At 39.0% G+C, this 23330-nt stretch overlaps 1 protein-coding gene across 1 annotated transcript in view; it reads right to left on the bottom strand.

Annotated features, from left to right (window-relative positions):
• CHMP2B (charged multivesicular body protein 2B) overlaps window positions 1-18124 on the bottom strand; it is a 33903-nt gene extending 15779 nt beyond the window's left edge. Inside the window, exons 1-2 of the mRNA NM_001035472.1 lie at window positions 17891-18124; window positions 405-496 (exon numbers count right to left, since the gene is read on the bottom strand). Of these exons, the coding sequence (NP_001030549.1) occupies window positions 405-496; window positions 17891-17924 (126 nt within the window). The 5' untranslated portion in view covers window positions 17925-18124. The remainder of the gene's footprint in view (window positions 1-404; window positions 497-17890) is intronic.
• Between the last annotated feature and the right edge of the window lie 5206 nt (window positions 18125-23330).

Here is a 23330-nt window from a genome sequence, read left to right as displayed (position 1 = left end):
TTGTTTTGTTCTTTTTTAATTTATTTATTTATTTTCAACTGGAGGATAATTGCTTTACAATATTGTGAAGGGCTCTTGTTTTCTAGGACTATTTTATCTTTGCTGTTGATTGAGAAGAAGATGGCTGTTTTGAGCAATATTTCTTCCTAGGCATTTATGTCTTTCACAAACAGAAGAATAATTTGATTTTATATTCAGCAGAATAAAGACTCCTGATAAAAATCAAGAGAATGACACAGTAAACAAAGGTAACCAGAAATTGCAGGAAGGTATTAAATGCCATTTCTTAGTAAAGTAAATCACTTACCACCTGCCATGTGTCTTTTTCCTAGTTAGCTAATTACTCCAACACTGACTTCTAAATTTGTTAGAAAAGTTAAACTGAAATTTAATGTTCTACTTACCAGCTGTTTTTCTTGTTTCTCTAAAGCTGCCCGATCTCTGATTATAGCCCTCTGTGTACCTCGTAACTCTCGATTCTGTTCCTTTATTACATCTAAGAGAATCACAAAAGAAACCTAAATGTATGACTTGTAAGATCTTCTTTAATACCACTTAAAATACTGGAATTAGAAACCTCAATTAAAAAAATTTTACAAGATGTTAAATTTTTTTGTTTCAATATACTAAAAATTAATCAAATGTTAGAATGAATTATAAATATTGATTATATAAAAAAACACTGAAGTACAAATACACTATATAGTCTGAGGTTTAGTCAAAAGAATATATAAATCACACTAAAATACTCCCTTAGAGAACTGATTATTATACATTGCTTTTATGACATATATATTATATGTCACATATATGCGAGTGAGTGAGCAAACACACACACACACACACACACACACAACCTTTTTCATCTCTTCCCTACTTCAATATTACATGAAATTCCAAAAAGGAAGACAGGCAATGTGTTTATTAAATCTTTTTTTTACACTATGTCATCATCATTATAAAGAGTAAGAGAAGCATCCAGACTTCCAATGAAGCAGACAGGGATTTGAATCACACCTCTGCTACTGGATCATTATATGATGGTTTCTTGTAAAGTCAGTTAATACTCTAAACCTCAGTTTCTTATAAAATAAAAATTATCATGAAGGTGCAAATAACATTCACAATGACCTGATATATTGTAAGTGTCCATTCATTGTTAATGTCTTTCTCATTTATCTCAATTCATGAGGATCCATCAGTCTTACCTTTTGAAGAATTAAAGTATTAGTCTAACTGACTGACTATAATTTAGATTAATTGTTACTAAATAGTGATTACTTCAAAAGATCACAGATATGGATGGTAATGTTTGCCAAACTGTTTCCTCACTGTGAGGAAACTTGCGAAGTACTTTACATGTATGTGATCCCTTCATGGAACACAGCCTTGTCATGGCAAAGGGGCTTGTGTAACTCAATAAAGCTATGAACAATGCCATGCTGGGCTACCCAAGAGGGACAAGTCATAGTGAAGAGTTCTGACGAAATGTGGTCAGCTATTTAAAATCCTAAAAGGTGATGCTGTTAAAGTGCTACAATCAGCATGTCAGCAAAATTGGAAAACTCAGCAGTGGCCACAACTGGAAAACATGTCTTCATCCCAAAGCCAAAGAATGTTCAAACTACCACACAATCGCACTCACTTTACATCCTAGCAAGGTTGTGCTCAAAATCCTTCAAGCTAGGCTTCAATAGTATGTGAACCAAGAATTTCAGATGTAAAAGCTGGACTTAGGAAAGGCAGAGGAACCAGAGATCAAATTCTCAACATTCTATTGGATCAGAGAAAACAAAGGGATTCCAGAAAAAACATGTACTTCTGCTTAAATGACTAAACTAAAGCCTTTGACTGTGTGAATCACAGCAAACTGTGGAAAATGGAGTACCACACCATCTTACCTGTCTCCTGAGAAACCTGTATGAAGGTCAAGAAGCAACAGTTAGAAACTTACATGGAACTGACTGGTTCAAAACTGAGAAAGAAGTATGACAAAGCTATGTATTGTCACCCTGCTTATTTAACTTCTATACAGAGTATCATCAATAGAAATGCTGGGCTGCATGAATCACAAGCTAGAATCAAGACTGCAAGAGGAAATAACAACCCCATATATAAGGACGATACTGAATGGCAGAAAGTGAAAAGGAACTAAAGAGCCTCTTGATAAGGGTGAAAGAAGAGTGAAAAAGCTGGCTTAAAACTCAACATTCAAAAAACTAAGGTCATGACATCTGGTCTCATCACTTCATGGCAAATAGAAGGGGAAAAAGTGGAAGCAGTGACTGCAACCATGAAATTAAAGACACTTGCTCCTTGAAAGGAAAACTGACAAACATAGTCAGTGCATTAAAAAGCAGAGACATCACTTTGCTGACAAAGGTCTATATAGTCAAAGCTATGGTTTTTCCAGTAGTCATTTATGGATGTGAGAGTTGGACCATAATGAAGGCTGAGCACCGAAGAATTGATGCTTTTGAGTTGTGGTGCTGGAGAAGAGTCTTCAGATTCCCTTGCATTGCAAGAAGATCAAACCAGTCATCCTAAAGGAAATCAACTCTGAATATTCATTGGAAGGACTGTTGCCGAAGCTGAAGCTCCAATACTTTGGCCTCCTGAAATGAAGAGCCAACTCACTGGAAAAGACCCTGATGCTGGAAAAGATGGAAGGCAAAAGGAGAAGAGGGCGACAGAGGGTGAGATGGTTAGATAGCATCACAGATTCAATGGACATGAATTTGAGCAAAGTCTGGGAGATAGTGGAGTACAGAGGATCCTGGGGTGCTCCAGTCCATGGGGTCGCAAAAAGTCAGACATGACTTAGCAACTGAAAAACAACAATTCAGTATAACGTTCGCAATAATGCCATGGAATTGGTTTTTCTATTATTTTATACGTATCCGAAAATATGTGTTAATAAGTTTAAATAACGTGCCCAAGGTCACAAGGTAGTAAGTAGTAACGCCAGATTTGGATGCAAGTTTTGTCTCCTGAATCAGTGGTCTTAATCATTTTACTAGAGTACCTTTTCAGTAAAGAGGTAGAATTTAAAACTACCACCACTACAACAGATAGAAGAGTCTCCTCATCAGATGGCACTGGGAAAACTAGTCAGCTACATGAGAAAAAAGAAAGAAAGAAAGAAATTGGACTCCTGCCTCACACCATATATAAAAATTAATTCAAAAGAGAAGAATGACTCAAATATAAGAGCTAAAATCATAAAAGACTTAGAAGAATACATAGGAGTAAATCTACATGATTTGGGTTTTGGCAATCGATTCTTAGATATGACACTAAAAGCACAAGCAACAAGAGAAAAAAATAGATAAAGCAGACTCCATGAAAACTAGAAACTGTGACTAAAGGGAATTATCAAGTGAAAAGACAATGTAGAAAATGGGAGAATATATTCGCCAATTACATATGAGTCAGAAGCCAGAATATATATATATATATACATATATATATATGTATGTATGTATGTATAAACCTCTTACAATTCAAAAACAAAGGACAACTCAACAAATGAGTGAACACCTTGCACAGACATTTTGCCAAAGAAAATACATAAATGGCCAACAAATATTTGGAAAAGATACAAAGTACTCATTAGGGAAATCAGAAACCATTTCTCATCTGCCAAAATGGCTATAACCAAGAGTCTTCTTCAACACCACAGCTCAAAAGCATCGATTCTTCAGTGCTCAGCTTTCTTTATAGTCCAACTCTCACATCCATACATGACTACTGGAAAAACCATAGCTTTGACTAGACGGACCTCTGTTGGTAAAGTAATGTGTCTGCTTTTTAATATGCTGTCTAGGTTGGTCATAACTTTTCTTCCAAGGAGCAAGTGTCTTTTAATTTCATGGCTGCAGTCACCATCTGCAGTGATTTTGGAGGCCCCCAAAATAAAGTCTGTCACTGTTTCCATTGTTTCCCCATCTATTTGCCATGAAGTGATGGGACTGGATGCCACGTTCTTAATTTTTTGAATGTTGAGTTTTAAGCCAACTTTTTCACTCTCCTCTTTCACTTTCATCAAGAGGCTCTTTAGTTCTTCTTGTGAGTAGGAATGTAAATTATTTCAGCCATTGTGGATAAAAGTTCAGTGGTTCCTCAAAAGTTGAACATAAAATTACCAACTCATCTCACAATTTCCCTCCTATTTACCCAAAAGAACTGAAAAAAAAAGTACCTAAACCATTACTCTACACAAATTCAGCACTATTTAAAATAGTCAAAAGGTGGAATCAACCCAAATGTCCATGAACTGGAGAGACAGGGGACTGGTGAGTCATTGCTTAATGGATACAGGGCTTTATTTTACGGTGATGAAAATGTTTTGGAACTAGAGATGGTGGTTATACACCATTGTGAATGTACTAAATGCTCCTGACCTGTTCACTTTAAAGTGATTAATGTTAAGTGAATTTCAACTCCATTAAAATAACAGCAAAGCCAGCAACCATTATCTTTTGTAGTGATGGAGCATCACAACTTATATTCTACACATTTCTTATTATAATGAAACTTTACTCAGAATAAAAATAACTAATTATACTGAGTAATAGGTATATTAAGTGCTTCACAACAACCCCCAAAGGTAGGTACTATTATTTCACTTGTTTCAGAGGCCGGAATTGGTATTTGGTGAGGTAATCTGCGCAAGGGAGAAAAAAGTGCTAGGCTTCACCCCACAGGCACTCTGATTCAATAGCCTCTGACTGTGAAGCTTGTAGGAAAACAAAAAATAAAGCTATCAGAGACATAATCCTTACAAATAGAGACAGATATCAACAAATAGCACTGTTAAACAGAATGAACAACATTTCACGTCATTATATAAAATCAACTACAATGACTGAATAAAAGTTAAAAATAAGATGTCAGAGCTCCTATATCCTACTTACAAAACATCTATTTCTCCTCCTTTACTTACTCTGTTTCTCAATTAAGTTATATTGGTGGACATCTCACACTCAGGATTTACTAAAGATATATTCTGTATGTTCCTTACACACAGGAATAGGAAACCATACAATATCTATATAGGAGATGAGAAGAGAGGGAGCTCTCTCCCCTCACTCACTTTCTTCTAGATGGGAAACATGTTTCACTTAAAAAAGAAGGGGATAGTCTGTAGGCAAATATATTTGGGAAATGTTCAAGTTGAAAAAATTTTAAACCAATTTATTTGCTTCAAGGCTTCTAAGAACATTTAATATACAAAAGTACATTGTTAACCTTTAAGGGAAGAATATGTGGTCGGTTATTCTCCGAAGTCATTAAACCAGGAATCCTTTTAAAGAAACCTCTATTAGCATTTCTTGGGTAGCAGTGTTTCATGGAGCACTGGCTGGGATCCTATTCTTAAAAAACATGACTTGTTAGTTTGCTAGGGCTATTACAACAAACACCATAGACTGGGTGGCAGAAACAACAGAATTTTAAGGTGCTGGCAGGGTTGGTTTTTTCTGAGCCCTCTCCCTTGACATGAGATAGCCATCTTCTTCTTGTGTCCTCACATGGCCTTTTCTCTGGTATCTTTTCTTCTTCTTATGATAACACTGGTCCTATTGGATTAGGGCTCCACCCTCATGACCTCAGTTAACCTGTTATCTCTGTAAAGACCCTGTCTCCAAATACAGTCACATTAGGGGTTGGGGCTTCTACATATGAATTTTAGGTGGACATAAATTTAATTAGGTCTACACACATGATGTTTTTCCTCTGAAATCTACAGACTGACACTAAACAAAAGAGCAAAGAAAGCTTTCATTTCCCCATCTTTCAAAACAATCATCAGCTTTTTCATCTTCACTACTTAAACCCTTTCAATTTCCATTTTTTGGACATAGTTCCCCTATCTTGCCCAAGACAATGGATTGGTATGAAAACACTGACCACTTATTCTACTATTTCAAAAGAAAATATGCCCTAAATTTAACACTATAGTATTACAAGTGAACTTTTGGAATACAATCCTTTTGCACACTAAAAACTCCCTGAATTCAACTAGGATAAGATGAAATATTAAGATAATGATGATGGTCTTCTAACGTTACAAAAGTACTGAGCTGAGAGAGAAGCCACCATATTGATAAGTTGAATTGTGACTAGGTAATTGACACAGTGTAAAGCAACTGCTGAAAGCACTGACTGTTGGATCTAAAATGTTATCAATATACATTTTTTCATTACTAAGGTCATGTAATGAAAAATTTATATTTGGTCTTTGTCTTGAGTTCCTGGCACAGAGCTCCCAAAACTCTTGGAATTTCCTGAGTGATAGATATGTCTTTTGATCTAAGGAAGTGTACCTCTGGAGAGTTCAGGATGAGGCTGCTTACCAGAAAGTCCAAATTCTTGATTAGAAGGTGAGGCCTTTCAGCCCCATCTCTCAGGGGAGGGGAGTAGAGCCAGAGACAGGGTTATAAATATTCTTAAAGAGACTGGGTTCAGGATGGGGAACGTGGGTATACCTGTGGTGGATTCATTTCGATATTTGGCAAAACTAATACAATATTGTAAGTTTAAAAATAAAATTAAATTAAAAAAAATAAATAAAGAGACTGGAAGAGTTTCCAGGTTGGTGAACATACTGATATTCTGGGAAGGTAACATGTCCAGAGAGGGCATAGATACTCTGAGCACCACCCCTCACCCCATCCCCCTGCACAGTACCTTGCTTCCACTTAGCTGTTCCTGAGTTGCATTCTTACAAATAAACTGGTAATACTAAGAACTTTCCTGAGTTCTGAGAGTTGTTCTAGTGTGTTTTCAGATCTGAAGAGGGAGTTGGGGTGACACTAGTGTTTACAGCCGGTCAGTCAGAAGTACTGGTGGCAATCTAAGACTTGTGACTGGCCTCTTAAGTGAGGACAGTTTTGTGGACAGAGCCCTTAACCTGTGGGGTCTGTACTAACTCCAAACAGTTGTTGCTTAGGATTGAACTAAAGTGCTGGAGACACCCACTTGGTGTCAGAGAATCAGAGTAAAGAATAGATATAGCCATCTTTGTTGAAATACAAGTATTATGACATGATACTTTAATGACATGATACATTAATAAAACAATTTAATCGAAATTGTTTGACTTCACTTTTCTTAATTTTATGTAACTATGTGTACCATAACTGTCACTGTATATTAGAGAAGGAAAAATAAAGAAAATTAACTACCGCATATTTCACAGCCTGTTGTTAATGACCTATTAATATTTAAAGAGTTCTAAGCTATAATCCAAGAGCATCTAATGTTATACACTAGATTGTATAAAACAAAACTGTAACACTTTAAAATATATTAAGGTAAGAGGGAAAAGACAGTAAAATATTTTTTTCATATGAGATAATGGGTGTATCCTATAAAACAAATTTTCTTTAAAAACAATTCCTGTACTAAACTCATAGTTAATAATTTAATCTTCAAATAATTCAGAAGGAATAACATGAGAAAGGTTCGGAGACATTCTTAATGTTCTGAAGTCAAAGTTTATTTCCCATTAAATTTATTTCTTAGTAGGTCTGATTTCTTCCTAAGGTTACAAGCTCTTTAAGAGCAAGAAGTATATTTTATTTATTTACCTATTTGTATTCTCATTTTACTTCATATCAACAACTATACCAATATAGTAGTTAACTGTAATCTAAGGGAATACAAACATATATATACCAAAATGTGAAAGGATTTATCTTATAGCCATAATTTAACAGGTTCTTTAAAAATATGTAATAAAATTTATTGGTTATCAAGAAAGATGACTAATAATTTAACAATAAAATCTACTAGTTATCAAGAAAGATGGTTGACAATTTAACAATGGCAAAATCTGAGCTATGACAGATTTTATGACATTTTCTACAAAGGAAAAATGGAGTACTGAACTTCCAAACTGTGAATATGCAGGGATGTGCCTACGGTATGCTCTCTCTGTTAGTACTTGGACATGTCAGAAGGTTCCAGGGGCTGCCCCACCCACCATCTTCTCCTCACCCACATCCAGCACAACACTGAGAAAAGGCCACTCAGGCCAGCTCCATCCAGGGCATTAAAGCCTTTCAGGCTCTTCTTATTGAACAAAGTAACACATATGTATAAGAGTGATAAGATCACTGACTTAAATTTTGGACTTAAGAAGATACAAACAGACCTAAGGTCATTCTTTGGTTCCCAGTCAATAAGGTCTATCTGATTACCAAAGAAAAGAAAAACAGAGAGCGCCAAAATAAAAAGTGAAATATAAAAGGGTCTCCCATGTGATCTAGCTCACTAGAATTTTCTACTGGGTTTGAGGCTAAGCCTCAACTTGAATCATAGTTATTATTTCTAGACTCTGCTCATTTCCATACTGTTTGCACATCTGAGGATTAAATTACAAGCTGCAAATATGAAAAGTGAAAGTCGCTCATTACAAGCTGCAAATATGAAAAGTAAAAGTCGCTCAGTCGTGTCCTACTCTTTGCGACCCCATGGACTGACTATACATGGACTATTCCAGTCCATGGAATTCTCTAGGCCAGAATACTGGAGTGGGTTGTCTTTCCCTTCTCCAGGGGATCTTCCGAACCTAGGGATCAAACCCAGATCTCCCGCATTGCAGGCGGATTCTTTACTTGCTGAGCCACAAGCGAAGCCCAAGAATACTGGAGGGGGTAGCCTATCCCTTCTCCAGCGAATCTTCCCCATCCAGGAATTGAGCCAGGGTCTCCTGCATTGTAGGCGGATTTTTTTTTACCAACTGAACTATCAGGAAAGCCCACTTTTTTCTTTTTTTTTTTCATCCTTTCAAGTGCCTATGTTTTGAGAGAAGGGAGGGAGCTCAAGCTTGCAGTCAGGATTACTGTGCCTCAGGAGCACTAAGGCACAACTCACAGACTATACCACTCAGCTGTGTTTAAGCTGGTCTCCTAGACAGCACCGGCTCTACCATGTACTGGGTTTGCCACTTTACTGTAAGGTCATGATGGATTTTTTAACATTACCATATTGTCTGCTTTTAAATGTGTTTCTTCAGAGAAAAATCATTTTGATTTATGCAACTGTATTGCCTATCCTGAATCTGACGATCACATGGATTGAAAAAGGAGCACAAAATGCTTCCACGTCCTGCTTTACCATCTCCATGAACTGGCTTCTGGGGATTAAGATCCAAGAGGAGAGCAAGTGTCCTCTTTGTATTTTATGTGCAAGGTCTGCAAGCTAGTATCAGAGGAAATAGTGGCACTGTGGCACTGGTAGAGTGGGTGAAGGAGTATTAGATAAACTCTGATCATGGCTATGAACAGAAGAGCTGGGAGCATGAGTTCAGCTAAAGCTGGCATGTGGAGCTCCACAATGAACAATAAAGGGGGATGGGGTACTGGCCATGTGAGAATATACCATCTCCTTAGGTTGATGAGGGAAAAAAAAAAAAAAAAAAAACAACTGCAAAAATGCTACAAACTCAAAGGTTAAGGGCTAAGAAAGAAATATTAATATTAGAGGTCAGTACCTAGAGAATACTGGCTTTGAAAATCAAATTTACAGAGGCAGAAGGACAATAACAGTGAGAGAGTGGGTGAGAAGAAATCAAAATTTGATAGGCAAAGCAAACTTGTTTCTCAGGCTTTGGACATAGTACATCAGAAATCTGAAAGAAAACGTATCACCTAAGTAACCAGTTTTAATACATGATGAAGAAAAAATAAAAACAAAAATAAACAACTATGGGAAACAGAAAGGAGAGTAGAGAATCATGCCACTCTGTACTTGGTCCAGACAGCCAGGGATTTGCTTAAAAACCAGGCTGAAGTTGAAAATCTCAGCGGGACTCACTTGATAGGAAAAGGTGGAACACTATGAAGAGACTAGGAGTCTAGCCCTATGGTAGCATAAAAAGAAGCAACAAGGAATGCTTTTCCCCCACCAGGAAAGTCTCAAAAGTAACTCAAGCCCTGAGGAACTCATTGAAATGAATTTGTTCATGATTGTTAAAATATCAGTGTTTTCAGGAATTTAAGGAAGGTTTTGAGATGTCACCTGTCAGCAGATCTTTGGGTCTCATGTGGGTCTCAAAGACACAGCCTTTAGCATGCTCATCAATAACAGCTTCAGAAAACTGCCAAGGGCGTTTTTCAGCTTAGATAAGTAAAGGAATGAGTGAAAGATCCTTTGAAAGAACAGTCTCACAGGATGGACTTGAAGGTAGAAAATGGTAGCATGAAAGGAAATACCAGCCTTTGGTATCATGTTTGGAATGGAGAAATGTAAAGGAAAGACATTTCATACAGAAATATCTGTTCCTGGGCTTCTGAAAGGGCTTCCTACTTTACTGTTCTCTATGCCTAGAAGGCTCAGGTACCTGGTCATCACATAACTATTTCTTTCTCAACACTGTGTTTTTCTCTCAAATGCCACATAAGTAGGAAAGTCTTTTCATCACCCAGGTAATCACTTCCCTCACAAACAACAGCAACAAAAACTGCAGTAATGAATTGGGGGGGAGGGTGGACAATTAAGGAAATTTGGAATTTCACTCCATATTAAATAATGCTATTGGGAGTTCCCAGGTGGTGCTAGTGGGAAAAAACACGCCTGCCAATGCAGGAGACATAAGAGACACAGTTTCAATCCCTGGGTCCAGAAGATCCCTTGGAGCAGGACGTGGCAACCCACTCCAGTATTCTTGCCTGAAGAATCCCATGGACAGAGGAGCCAGGTGGGCTATAGTCCACGGGGTCGCAAACAGTCAGACACGACTGAGAGACTTACACTGTCACTTTCACTTCTGTACACTATTAACTTTTTTGAGAGTCATAATGGCATTGTGTTTGTACAGGTGAATATCCTATTCTGGGAAATATCTGCTGGATTGTCACAGTTGCATGATGTCTATAACTTACCCTAAATAATTCAACAACAGAAACCCACATACGCGTACAAATGTACTCATAAAGACATACACACATAGAAAGGGAGAGAAAACAAATGTGGCATAATGTTAATAATTGGTACATTGAGGCAATGAGAAAATGGGTATTCACTGAATAGTGTCATTTCAACTTTTCTTCAGATCCGAAATTGTTCAAAAAAACAGAAAAGAAACAGTCTCTATTTCCTATAAATAAAATGTTGTAATACTTTTGCTCAGAAAAATGCTCAGAAGAGTACTGTGTTCGTGAATTCCTTATTCAATTATTTTTCTTTGGTGTGCCAAGAATTTAGGAACCAATCAGAAAGCAAAATTTGAGTTTTTAAATATTCAGGATAATAATCATTCTGGGAACACATACCATGCAAAGAAAGATCTGGGTACTGTAGGTAGCACCATGAGAATGCTGTAGTTTATCTGGAAGAAGGCACGGATATTTCTGAAAGGGATCTAATTTATGTAGATGATAAATTTTATCCCCTCTTGTGCTATCAAAAATGTGGCATCACAACTGACTCTTGACAGATTTATCCAACTTAGTCAAAATTTCACAAATTTTGAACTCTGGAAAATCAGCATACATAAACAGCACCCAATAAGGCAAAGCCTAAGAAGCTTTGTTCCTCTACTGTCAGTAACAGTTCTCAAATTATCTCTAAACTTGCAGTAAGGTTCAGGGTTGGTGTGATAATATAGATGTAGACTACAGGATGCTCTGGATATGGATACTGGGAACACCGCTCTTGGTTAGTAAATGCCACTATTTTGGCATTTAGTCTCTAAACTCTAAACTGCTGTAGAGTCATTCTCATTAATGCTGAAGACTCTGCAACCATCCAAATGTGGAATGTGGAAAAACTTAAGAAAAGCATAATCCAACTTTGGAAGTTCATGAAGATCTACTTTCATTCAGGAAAATACAAACAAGAAGATGTTAAAAAAAAAAAAAAAAGTGGGAGGGGGCACAAGGAGTGAGGTATTTAACACAGTTTGCAAGAGAGTTCCAGAAAAACATCTATTTCTGCTTTACTGACTATGCCAAACCCTTTGACTGTGTGGATCACAACAAACTGTGGAAAATTCTGAAAGAGATGGGAATAAGAGACCACATGACCTGCCTCTTGAGAAACCTGTATGCAGGTCAGGAAGCAACAGTTAGAGTTGGACATGGAACAACAGACTGGTTCCAAATAGGAAAAGGAATACATCAAGGCTGTATACTGTCACTCTACTTATTTAACTTCTATGCAGAGTACATCATGAGAAACTCTGGGCTGGAGGAAGCACAAGCTGGAATCAAGATTGCCGGTAGAAATATCAACAACCTCAGATATGCAGATGACACCACCCTTATGGAAGAAAGCAAGAAGAACTAAAGGGCCTCTTGATGAAAGTGAAAGAGGAGAGTGAAAAAGCTGGCTTAAAGCTCAACATTTAGAAAATGAAGATCATGGAATCTGGTCACATCACTTCATGGTAAATAGATGGGGAAACAGTGGAAACAGTGGCTGACTTTATTTTTCTGGGCTCCAAAATCACTGCAGATGGTGACTGCTGCCATGAAATTAAAAGACGCTTACTCTGTGGAAGGAAAGTTATGACCAACCTAGACAGCATATTCAAAAACAGAGACATTACTTTGCCAACAAAGGTCCATCTAGTCAAGGCTATGGTTTTTCCAGTGGTCATGTATGGTTGTGAGAGTTGGACTATAAAGAAAGCTGAACACCGAAGAATTGATGCTTTTGAACTGTGGTGTTGGAGAAGACTGTTGAGAGTCCCTTGGACTGCAAGGAGATCCAACCAGTCCATCCTAAAGGAGATCAGTCCTGGATGTTCATTGGAAGGACTGATGTTGAAGCTGAAACTCCAATACTTTGGCCACCTGATATGAAGAGCTGACTCATTTGAAAAGACCTTGATGCTAGAAAAGATTGAGGGCAGGAGGAGAAGGGGACAACAGGGGATGAGATGGTTGGATTGCATCACCGACTCGATGGACATGGGTTTGAGTGAACTCCGGAGTTGGTGATGGACAGGAAGGCCTGGCGTGCTGTGGTTCATGGGGTCACAAAGAGTCGGACACGATTGAGTGACTGAACTGAACTGAACTGAGGTGGCACTGAAGAAGAATTTCTAGAGAAAGAAAAAAACCTGTTCAAATTAGCTACAGGAAGAAAAAAAGAGAACTCTACACATAAAGGTATCATAACTAAAAAAACATCAGAGTGAGAAAGAGTATGATATATACAGATGAATATGAGAAGGGTTCTTAGTGAAATGACATGGCTAGTAAGGAAGACAAGGAACAGATCAAGCATGGCACTCACTCGATCCTTTCATGCTAGAGACTCAATAAATGGATTTACAGTGAGGAGCAGCATAGTGAGGAGTAGCATGGTAAGGGAGAAGGTAATGCCACCCCACTCTAGTACTCTTGCCTGGAAAATCCCATGGATGGAGGAGCCTGGTAGGCTGCAGTCCGTGGGGTCACTGAGGGTCAGGCACGACTGAGCAACTTCACTTTCACTTTTCACTTTCATGCACTGGAGAAGGAAATGGCAACCCACTCCAGTGTTCTTGCCTGGAGAATCCCAGGGACGGGGGAGCCTGGTGGGTTGCTGTCTATGGGGTCGCACGGAGTCAGACACGACTGAAGTGACTTAGTAGCAGCATAGTAAGATTTGGAGTTCATATATATATATCAATCACATAGGCAACTTTACAGATGAATGATTTACAGGCTATGAAGCTACAAGAAGGAAATGCAGAAAAATGATGTAAGAAAGTTTAAGATAAATGGGACCTGAATGAGAAAAAGAAAGATCATATGTGACAAACATTTAAGAGACAAAAGGAGGACTTGGTAATTAATTAAAGGTAGAGGGCAAAATCAAGGACTGCTACACATCGGAAGATGAAAACCCAGGAAAAGAACTGACTTGAAGGAGATGGTGATGAATTCTTTTGGGGACCTCTTTTAATTTGAGGTACTCTGGGACATCAAGGTGGAGATACTTAGGAAACTATTAGATATACTGATCTGAAACTCAGAAAAATATATCTAAAGATACACAATTGGGATACATCAGCACTTAGGTTATAACTAAAATAAGAGTTTAGATAAGATCATGTAGGGAGAAAATGTACGGTTAGAATAATGGTAATCCAAGATGGAACCAAGCAAAACACTAACATTTAAAGGCAAGGTTAAAATAAGAAAAGAAGGAAGAAAGAAAAGAAAAACATAAAAGGAAAAGGAGTAGTCAGAAGAATTTGTGGAAAATGAAGACAGTGTTATGTCATGCAAACCAAAAGAGAATTTCAAGGAAAAAATTATTATCAAAATCAAATGCAAAACATAGCCTAAGAGATGATCACTAAAAATGGGATTCAGTGATCTAGAAGTCACTGATGATCTTAGCAAGATCTCATTTATTACATGAGACGTAAATCAAACTGCTGTACAATGGTGGGTGGGGGGACGTCAGAGAAGTAGAGAAGTGGGGATAGGAGACATCACCACTCCTTTGAGAGATTTAGATGAAGAGTAAAATGAATTGGAAAATACTTCCTAAGAAAACGTTGGGTTAAGGGAAAATATTTCCACTAAGAAAATTTTGGCTTATAGACAAAAGGTATGCCTTACATGGTATCTACCAAATGCTGAGAATTCCTTGTACTTAGCAAGAACAGCAAAATTAAATTGTGCCGCAGGCTTTTCAATAAGAAACAAACAACAATGATAATGCTCAAAGAGAGAAAGTCATGTCTCTGTCACCTAGTAGCTGAATGATCCTGGGCAAGTTACTTAGTCCTTTGCGTCTCAGTTTCCTCATCTATAAAATGGAGATGACAATAGTGCTTATAGGTTTTGTTAAGAATTAAATAAGATACAGATACAATATGCTAACACAGTGTGCTGGCTTAGACTAGCACCTCAAATTTGTCTTTGTTGAGGATAACAGACAAAAAGTATATCGCGCTTAAAGACCTTCACTTTTTAACAGGCATATTTAGCTGTGCATTCACAAGTCCTCATGGCATCTTGACTTACAGGTTCATAATTAGATTAAAAAAATAGGTCACCATTAGTCCACTTAGGGAAAAAATACAAAAGGAAAACAAAACAAAAACATATATGCATGTATATGTACATATATATACATATATATATACAAGTAGTTTCAGTTGTGTCTGACTCTTCATGACCCTATGGGCCATAGTCCGCCAGGCTCCTCTGTTGATGGAGTCTCTCCAGGCAAGAATACCAGAGTGGGTTGCCATGACCTCTTCCAGATGATCTTCCTGACCCAGGGATCGAACCCACATCTCTCACATCTTCTGCATTGCAGGCGGATTCTTTACCGCTGAGCTACTGGGGAAGGCCTATATAATGTGTGTGTGTGTGTGTGTGTGTGTGTGTGTGTGTGTATACATATATATATATATCTTATAAATCAGTAAAAGGAAAACCAAGTAGTCAACTGTAATTTCAAATTCAAAAGAATCTTTCTCTTCCTTAGCACTGAGCTACAATTCTCATTAATTTCTGTAACAAAGTATACACTGCAGAGACTTGTTCATCTTTGTGTCAAAAATGAATTAAACATAACTCTGAATAGTAATAAGTGCTGTAATGTTTTCTCCCCTTTTAATTTACATATGCAGTATTCTTTAATGATATTGTATGCAACTCTTCTAGCCAATCCAAAGAGACAAGAAAGATTCAATTATTCTCCAGCTCTATAAGTAGTTACATATTTTTCTTATATATCAGAATTTCATTACTGCTGAAACAGGTAAAAAGACAGCATATAGTAAAAGATCTTATGATCAATAATCAACGATTCTGAGGATCTGGCAGATATGCATAAGAATACGTTCACTTTCAAAATATATAGCCTCATTACTGCTAAAATGAATGCTGTCACCTTTTAAACAAAACATCTTTTTTTTTTTTTCTGAGAAAATAAAGAATAAAAGCATCAGCAAATCTCCAGATCAAAATAATGAAAGTACAGATCTACAATTAAGATGTCATTAAGTGATCTCAATTGACATGATAATTTAAGAAAACATCAAGTATGCAGTTTGCTGGTTATAGTGAAATGTACATAGTGGCCAAATTTATATTCAGAAATTTCACACTCAGATCTTTAAGTCAGTAGATAGTTCCTTCCAAAAGTCCTTAAGATTTTTTTCTTGCAAGTAAGTCTATTTAGCAAAAACATCATTTCTTGGATGAATTAACTCAGCTCCAAATAAGTATACAGTTAAACATGCTCACTGCACATCCTCATTGTCTTTTTTTTTTTTCTGCTCTATACTTCAAGTACAATTGTCACTGGATTGCCAAAAGCACCAGGAAGCACAGCACTGAGAATATAGAACTGATTTTTATGTCTTTGTAATTTGACAGACATCAAGCAATTAGAGCTAGGACGTTTCGCTTTTAATGTTAATTTTAAAATTTTAATTTGTAATATCATAGTAAGAAGATGCAACCCTTTACCTCTGTACAATTCTCACTCTATGAGACTTAAATAACCAAAAAAAAAAAAACCTCCCCCCGCCCCCCCCCCCGGAGTACTATACAATAACTGAAAACCATAATGTTGGTACTGAACACTGAAAAAATAAAGTGTCATGTTAAAGATTAACATTCTCAGGTAAAATACACACAAAACTCATTTCACATAATTGTATTACTTCCTATCCAAACTTGATAGTTATTGCAAGTATTTTAAGTGGTATTTCTCAGTTAATAAAAAGTCAATTTCACCCACTCAGAATAACCAAAAATTATTATTATGTATCACACAGTATTATGCTGTGTGACAAATTAGGGGTAAAAAGACATGTGCTGAAGTAAAAGGTAGTGCGGAGGGTAAAGATCCTATCTCTGTCATCCTCCAAAAAATAACTGTGGCAGCACTGGAACAGTCAATACAAAGGAACGAAGGAGTTACCCCACGTCTGGATTGAGTACCCTGTTTGTACCAATCACTGTCTAGCTACCACTGCTCCTTTTGTGGCAGTTAGACCCTTACAAAGAAGTGATTCTTTGATTGAACCAGCAACAACCTAGACTCAACATGTAATGAGAAACACGATTTCTAAATAATTTGAATGAATTTGATTCCTGGTAAAGTCAATGAAAATATCAAGGCTAACTAAACAGCTATATAAGCATTTATGACAATCATTGCTTACAAACACCAATTTGTATATTCCTGTATTCACTTTTTCCCCTTAAAATGACATTGAGTTAAATGTCTGGGGCAATGCAAGCATATTAAAACGTAAGTGTCTATGCAGATAATGCAAACCACATTTCTTACTTTAGACAGCAAGATATTTATACGAGACAGAAGTCAACTATGAAAACGAAATCCAGGTACCTCCCTTGGATTTCTTTTATTTTTCTACTGGTGTCAGTCAAGAAGCATTTATTTCACATCTCTGTTGATGGTGTGTTCCCAGGGCAAGACCGGTCCAGACCAAGTTCATTTGTAACTGGAGCCTATTACACCCTCCCCCCACGTCAACACAGGTTTCCGGTTTGGATGCTCCCAAGTAGTACAGCTCCAAACTGAAGGAGCAGTAAACACTCAGAGGAAACCAACAAGAAATTCATCAAATCACCAAATCTAATGACAGGCAAGGGTCAACCGCATCCTGCCTCCAGGAAATGCTCAGGACACAGCTGAAGGAGAAACCTGGGGACGGGGCGGGGCTGTTAAGGATTGTGTTATCAGAGAGAGGAAGCCAGACTGCCCAGGTGAGATTGAGGTAGGGCGAGTCCGAAGAGACAGGGAAGTGGAAAAGTGACGCACGAAGGCGGTCACCTGTGGGGCCACTTGATCCAGCCCCGCCCCCAGGGACAGCAACAAGAGTCAAGGCCGGAAGTCCCCCAAATAAGCCTGGGAAACGCAGAGCTAGGCCTTTTCAGCTAGGCACGGAACTCACCATCCACGGTTTTCTTCTTGAAGAGGGACGCCATGGTCAGGGACCGCACCCGGGCAGCCGGCTCGGCCCAATCCGGCCCGCGAGTTAGAAAGAACAAGGAGGGATATGACAGACCCTCGAAAGGTTCGGGATGGCGGAGCGGATGGACAATTGAAGAGGGCGGGGTCTGCAGTCAGGACCCGCGGAGAGCGGGTATCCGCGAAGCCTGCCGCAGCCGAGTTGCCCGGAGCTCAGGTGACCGCGAACTAAGACACTTTTTGGAGAAGTCACTTCTAGGCGGCGCCTGCGCGGTTTGCGCATGCGCCTGCGCACTGCGGCGCCTGAAGCCGCGGCCGCTGCCCTCACTTCAGCGGCTGCCCACTCTCCAGCTTGCTGGGGTCCTGGCGCCAGGAGTGATGCGCCGCTAGCGATGTTAGCAGTACTTGGGGATCGCGGGCAGGGTCAGGTGGCTTCTAGGTCCGGGTTCCACGCTGAATGCAGACAGAGATGATCCTTAGCGCTCTCCGTGCCCACCAAGAAGCTGGAAGTAGGGGTCCCCAGAATCCTAGGACAAGCGTGGGTCGTCCTGGAACCAGTTGATTAATGACCATCCCCTTGCTGTCTGTATCAAGCCTTTCATAAGTGCAGGGGCTGATGATAATGCTGAGGTCCGTGCCCTGGTGGTGTTTGTCTTGGGAGTTTTCCGCGGTGACTGGCTCAGCAATCTCCCCGACGCCCACCCGCGCAGCCCCCTGCCGGACCCAAGGCGCTCACTGCGGCCCTGGGCCCGGGGCTCCTATCACCCGGTGTGGGTCTCCAGGGATCCGGTTTCTAGGCTTGGAAGTGGCCGGGAGAAGGGTGGGGAGCAGCTTTCTTAATGCAGTGTTTTTTGTTTAGTGCTCTTGACTGGAAACAAAAAGAAATCCACACACATTTGTTGTACACCGGTTTAAATGTCTCCAACTCTGTTTTTTAATATCTCAGTTTCTTGCAGTTGATCAAGAAAAATTTATGGCTACACTGTGAACCTATTAGAATGTTTCATACCTGTATATTGGTGTTCACTGTGGAACAAAAGCTTTATATTATGTACAAGGAAAAGCATAAAGAATTATTTAAAGAATCCTTCTGTGTATAAGCATAAATATGGGAAATATTATGTTTGGATCGAGATCTTAAATTCATTGTTCATTTTTGTGTGTGTATGTGTCCCTCTCCCTCCTTCCCCCGCTTTCAGTCTCTGTGTGTTTGTATTTGTACACATCTCTGTTTAATATATTACTTTGCTATTTATAATTTTAATTTTGCATTGAACACTTTTTCTCCCAATCTATTAGTGCTTTAAGTAACACTGCCTTCCACAGGATGAAAATAATAGTACTTTTTTCCAAAGATGTGATTTCTGATAGGAAGACACCTCAATAACAGTATCAGTATTATCAATCACCTCTGGTTTTATGAATTATGTCTCAAGGATTTTTAAGTATTTGAGGTAGTCAGATTTCCCCGACTCTTTGCAACCCCATGGTCTATACAGTCCAAGGAATTCTCTAGGCCAGAATACTGGAGTGGGTAGCCTTTCCCTTCTCCAGGGGATCTTCCCAACCCAGGGACTGAACCCAGGCCTCCTGCATTGAAGGCAGATTCTTTACTAGCTGAGTCACAAGGGAAGCCCTCCTCATTTATTCCCCTGTAGAATCCCAGGGATGGGGGAGGCAGGTGGGCTGCCATCTATGGGGTTGCACAGAGTCGGACATGACTGAAGCGACTTAGCAGCAGCAGCAGCAGCAGATACATCAAAGCCCTCAGGGCTAACTGTTCTTCCTGCCGTTGCTACTAAAATTTAGCTGAGAATCTGCTCAGGAAAACTTTCTTTTCTCAGGAAAAGCATAATCGTAAAGAAATGGGAAAAAAGGTAAGCAGGACACAGTCTGTGCATCCAAGGCCTGGCCTTTCCTGGAGTAAGCTCTATGGCAAAGAGGCAGTTTACCCTGGGTGCCTGTTGTAATGAATGGCATTGAGTAGTGCTTGAATGCCTGAGAGGCAATAAGCTGTTATGTGTGTAGTGATCCTGTTCTTCCCTGCTGCAGTCACCCTTGTTTTATTACTCCTACACAATCCCCCCCACTGACCCAATTGTAACAGTTGGGAAAATGCCAAAATACTTAGCAGCAACCATATGGAAGACCTTCCAAAAGTGCACAGCAGGAGCTCAAGATGGGGTTTCTTCATTACAATAAAGACAAAATAGAGATGTGTAGTATTTAAACCCAGCACTGGAATAGCGTCATTCTCCCCTAGTTTGAAGCAAGCTGATAGCTGGATAAGCAAACTGGAATCTATTCTGATTAGTTGGTGGCCAAACTGTATCTGGTTATATTTTATAGATCACTCAGAGAAGGAAATGGCAACCCACTCCAGTATTCTTGCCTGGAGAATCCCATGGACAGAGGAGCCTGGCAGGCTACAGTCCATGGGGCTGCAAGAGTCAGACACAACTTAGAGACTAAACCACCACCACCACCTTATTGAAGGGCATGTATGCTTAAATATAACTTAGATTTAGGACACCGAGGAGTCATAGAGGCTTCCCTGATAGCTCAGTTGGTAAAGAATCCTCCTGCAATGCAGGAGACCCCAGTTCGATTCCTGGATCGGGAACATCCACTGGAGAAGGGATAGGCTACCCACTCCAGTATTCTTAGGCTTCCCTTGTGGCTCAGCTGGTAAAGAACCGACTGCAATGCAGGAGACCTGGGTTTGATCCCTGGTTTGGGAAGATCCCCTGGAGAAGGGAAAGGCTACCCACTCCCAGTATTCTGGCCTGGAGAATTCCATGGACTTCATAGTCCATAGGGTCGCAAAGAGTGGGACACGACTGAGAGATTTTCACTTTCAAGGAGTCATAAAGTAGAACACTAGGTATTTTTCATTTCTTTAAAACCAACATTATCACATACAAACTAACTGAATCAACAAGAAACATGCATAGTGGACAGAGAAAACTTTCTAATATTACTTTTAAATCTTAAGAAATAATGATTTATTATCCTATGGTGATTATGACCCAATACTAGTCTTCCAAATTATTCATTGAAAAATATTTGTTATATTCCTAATGACACGTACCATGTTATGTGTTGGGGACATACTATGAAGAAACAAGTTGTGTTCCTCCACCATTTTCTCTTCCACCTTCCTACCAGGTATTTCATCTCTTATCGTTCACTTATTACACTCCAACTCCAATTCCCATATGTGGGATTTTTTTTCCACATGAAGCAGTTCTCCAACATCATCTGGGTGTCCTACAATTCAACTCAGTTCCAACAATTCCAACACTATTTACTCAGAGATAGCATCAGATCCCAAAAGATTCCACCACCCACCCCCCTTAGGTGCCAGTTGCAAGTCCAGATTGTTAACTGTGCCTCTAAACAACCGGCTATAAACTAGATGTTCCTATAACCCACCCACCCCCACCTTTGAATGCCTGCTAAGTCGCTTCAGTAGTGTCCAACTCTTTGCAACTCTATGGACTGTAGCCCACTAGGCTCCTCTATCCATGGGATTCTCCAGGCAAGAATACTGGAGTGGGTTGCCATCTCTCCCTCCAGAGGATCGTCCCACCCCAGGAATCGAACCCACATCTCTTACATCTCCTATATTGACAGGCAGGTTCTTTGCCACTAGGGCTACCTGAGAAGCATCCCCTTTGGGTTTAGTTAGTTTGTTCGATTGTCTCAACAGAACTCAGGAAACCAGTTTACTCACTAGACCAGTGGTCTCCAACCTTTTGGCACCAAGGACAAATTTTGTGAAAGACAGATTTTCCACAAACCTGGCAGGCAAGGAGGGGGTTTGAGATGATTTAAGAATATTATATTTATTATTCATTTCCAATCTAATGCTGCTGCTGATTTGATAGGAGGTCCCAGCCAGCCTCCCCAGAGATTGGAGATACCTGCATTAGGCTACCAGTTTATTACAAAGGATATTAAAGAATATGAATCAACAGTCAGATGAAGGGATACCTAGGGCCAAATTCTGAATGCAGGATCTTGTGTCCCCATGGAGTTTTGAGCTCAAACAAGGTGGCATGTGGATGTGTTCTGGCTCACCAACCTGGAAGTTCCCAAAACCCCAACCTTTTGGATTTTTAATGCCTTATAAGGCAGGACGGATTAAATCATTGATCAGTGATGACTGAACTAAATTTTCAGCCTTCTCCCCCCTCCAGAGGTTGGAGGAAGGAGACTCAAAATTCCAACCCTCTAACACATAGCTCGTTCCTCTCATGACCAGCCCCCATTCTTAGAAGCTTTACAAAAGTCACTTTATTATCATAAACTCGGTGTGTTTGAAAGGGGTTTGTTATGGATGTCAACACATATTTATTGCTTTTATCACTTATGAATTTTCAAGGGTTTTAGGAGCTTTATGTCAGAAATGAGGGTGAAGACCAAGTATGTATTTCTTTTTATATGTGATGATAGCATACGTGTCCATCACAGAACAAGCTTTGGCTCAGAATAAAGAAAAGAGCAGAACTCATTAAAAACAGGATGCGTGCTGGATGAGATAGTGAGTGTTTTGTCACAGAAGTGCTCAAGCAGGAGCAAGCTGTGGTAGAAAGAATTCTTTTGAAGAATCAAAGGCTTGACTGTAAGGTTTCTAAGTTTCTTTTAAATTTTGAAATTCTTTTATGAATAGAATATAGCTCAGGCCAAATCTTGGGATAGGGTGTTCCATTCCTTCCAAGTAATGCCATCAAATCTTATTGGCTTCACCTTTAAAGATATGGTAAAGCCAAGAGGATAATTGTATTTTATAGTTTTTGAATCATCCTGATTCAGGTAATCTTCATTTTCCTCCAGCTTATAACCATCTATGTAATTAATATTTCCCTGCTTTCATCTTCAGCTCACACTTCTTTTGTATCAGTATAGAGACAGAGTGGTCCTGTCAAAATGTGAATCAGAGCAGAGCATGCTATTCTATTTCTCAGAAGGAGATCAACATAAACTCAATACTTATGTCTGGACCACACATACAAGTGTGAATGTGCACGTGCATGTGCACACACACACACACGTAACTGTTCCACAGATTGAACTTCTGTTATTTCATCATATGTCCAAACTTGTACCATCCAGGTTGCTTTCCTATTCATTTCTCTTCATTGTGCATCACTCACATGGAACATAATTATTTACATGCGATACTAAAATTATGCCGTTTGTTATCTACATGGAATTTCTGATAGAACTCCTTTTAATTATATTACCGTTTTTGAATTACATCAAGATTTTAGTCAAGTAAAAGTTTTAGTGTTTTTAAAAAATATAAATTCCTATTCAGTCTTCCCACCCTATTCTTGATTATGGATAATTGTAGCCCAAATATAAACGTTTTCATGCATCACTGGAGATATTCATGTTTGTATTGATTCACTTATAAG

Source organism: Bos taurus, chromosome 1, assembly GCF_002263795.3.
Source record: "Bos taurus isolate L1 Dominette 01449 registration number 42190680 breed Hereford chromosome 1, ARS-UCD2.0, whole genome shotgun sequence".
In the NCBI taxonomy this organism is placed as follows: Eukaryota; Metazoa; Chordata; class Mammalia; order Artiodactyla; family Bovidae; genus Bos; species Bos taurus.
Note: the sequence above shows the minus strand (reverse complement) of the source record. Positions and strands in the feature narration are given on the sequence as shown.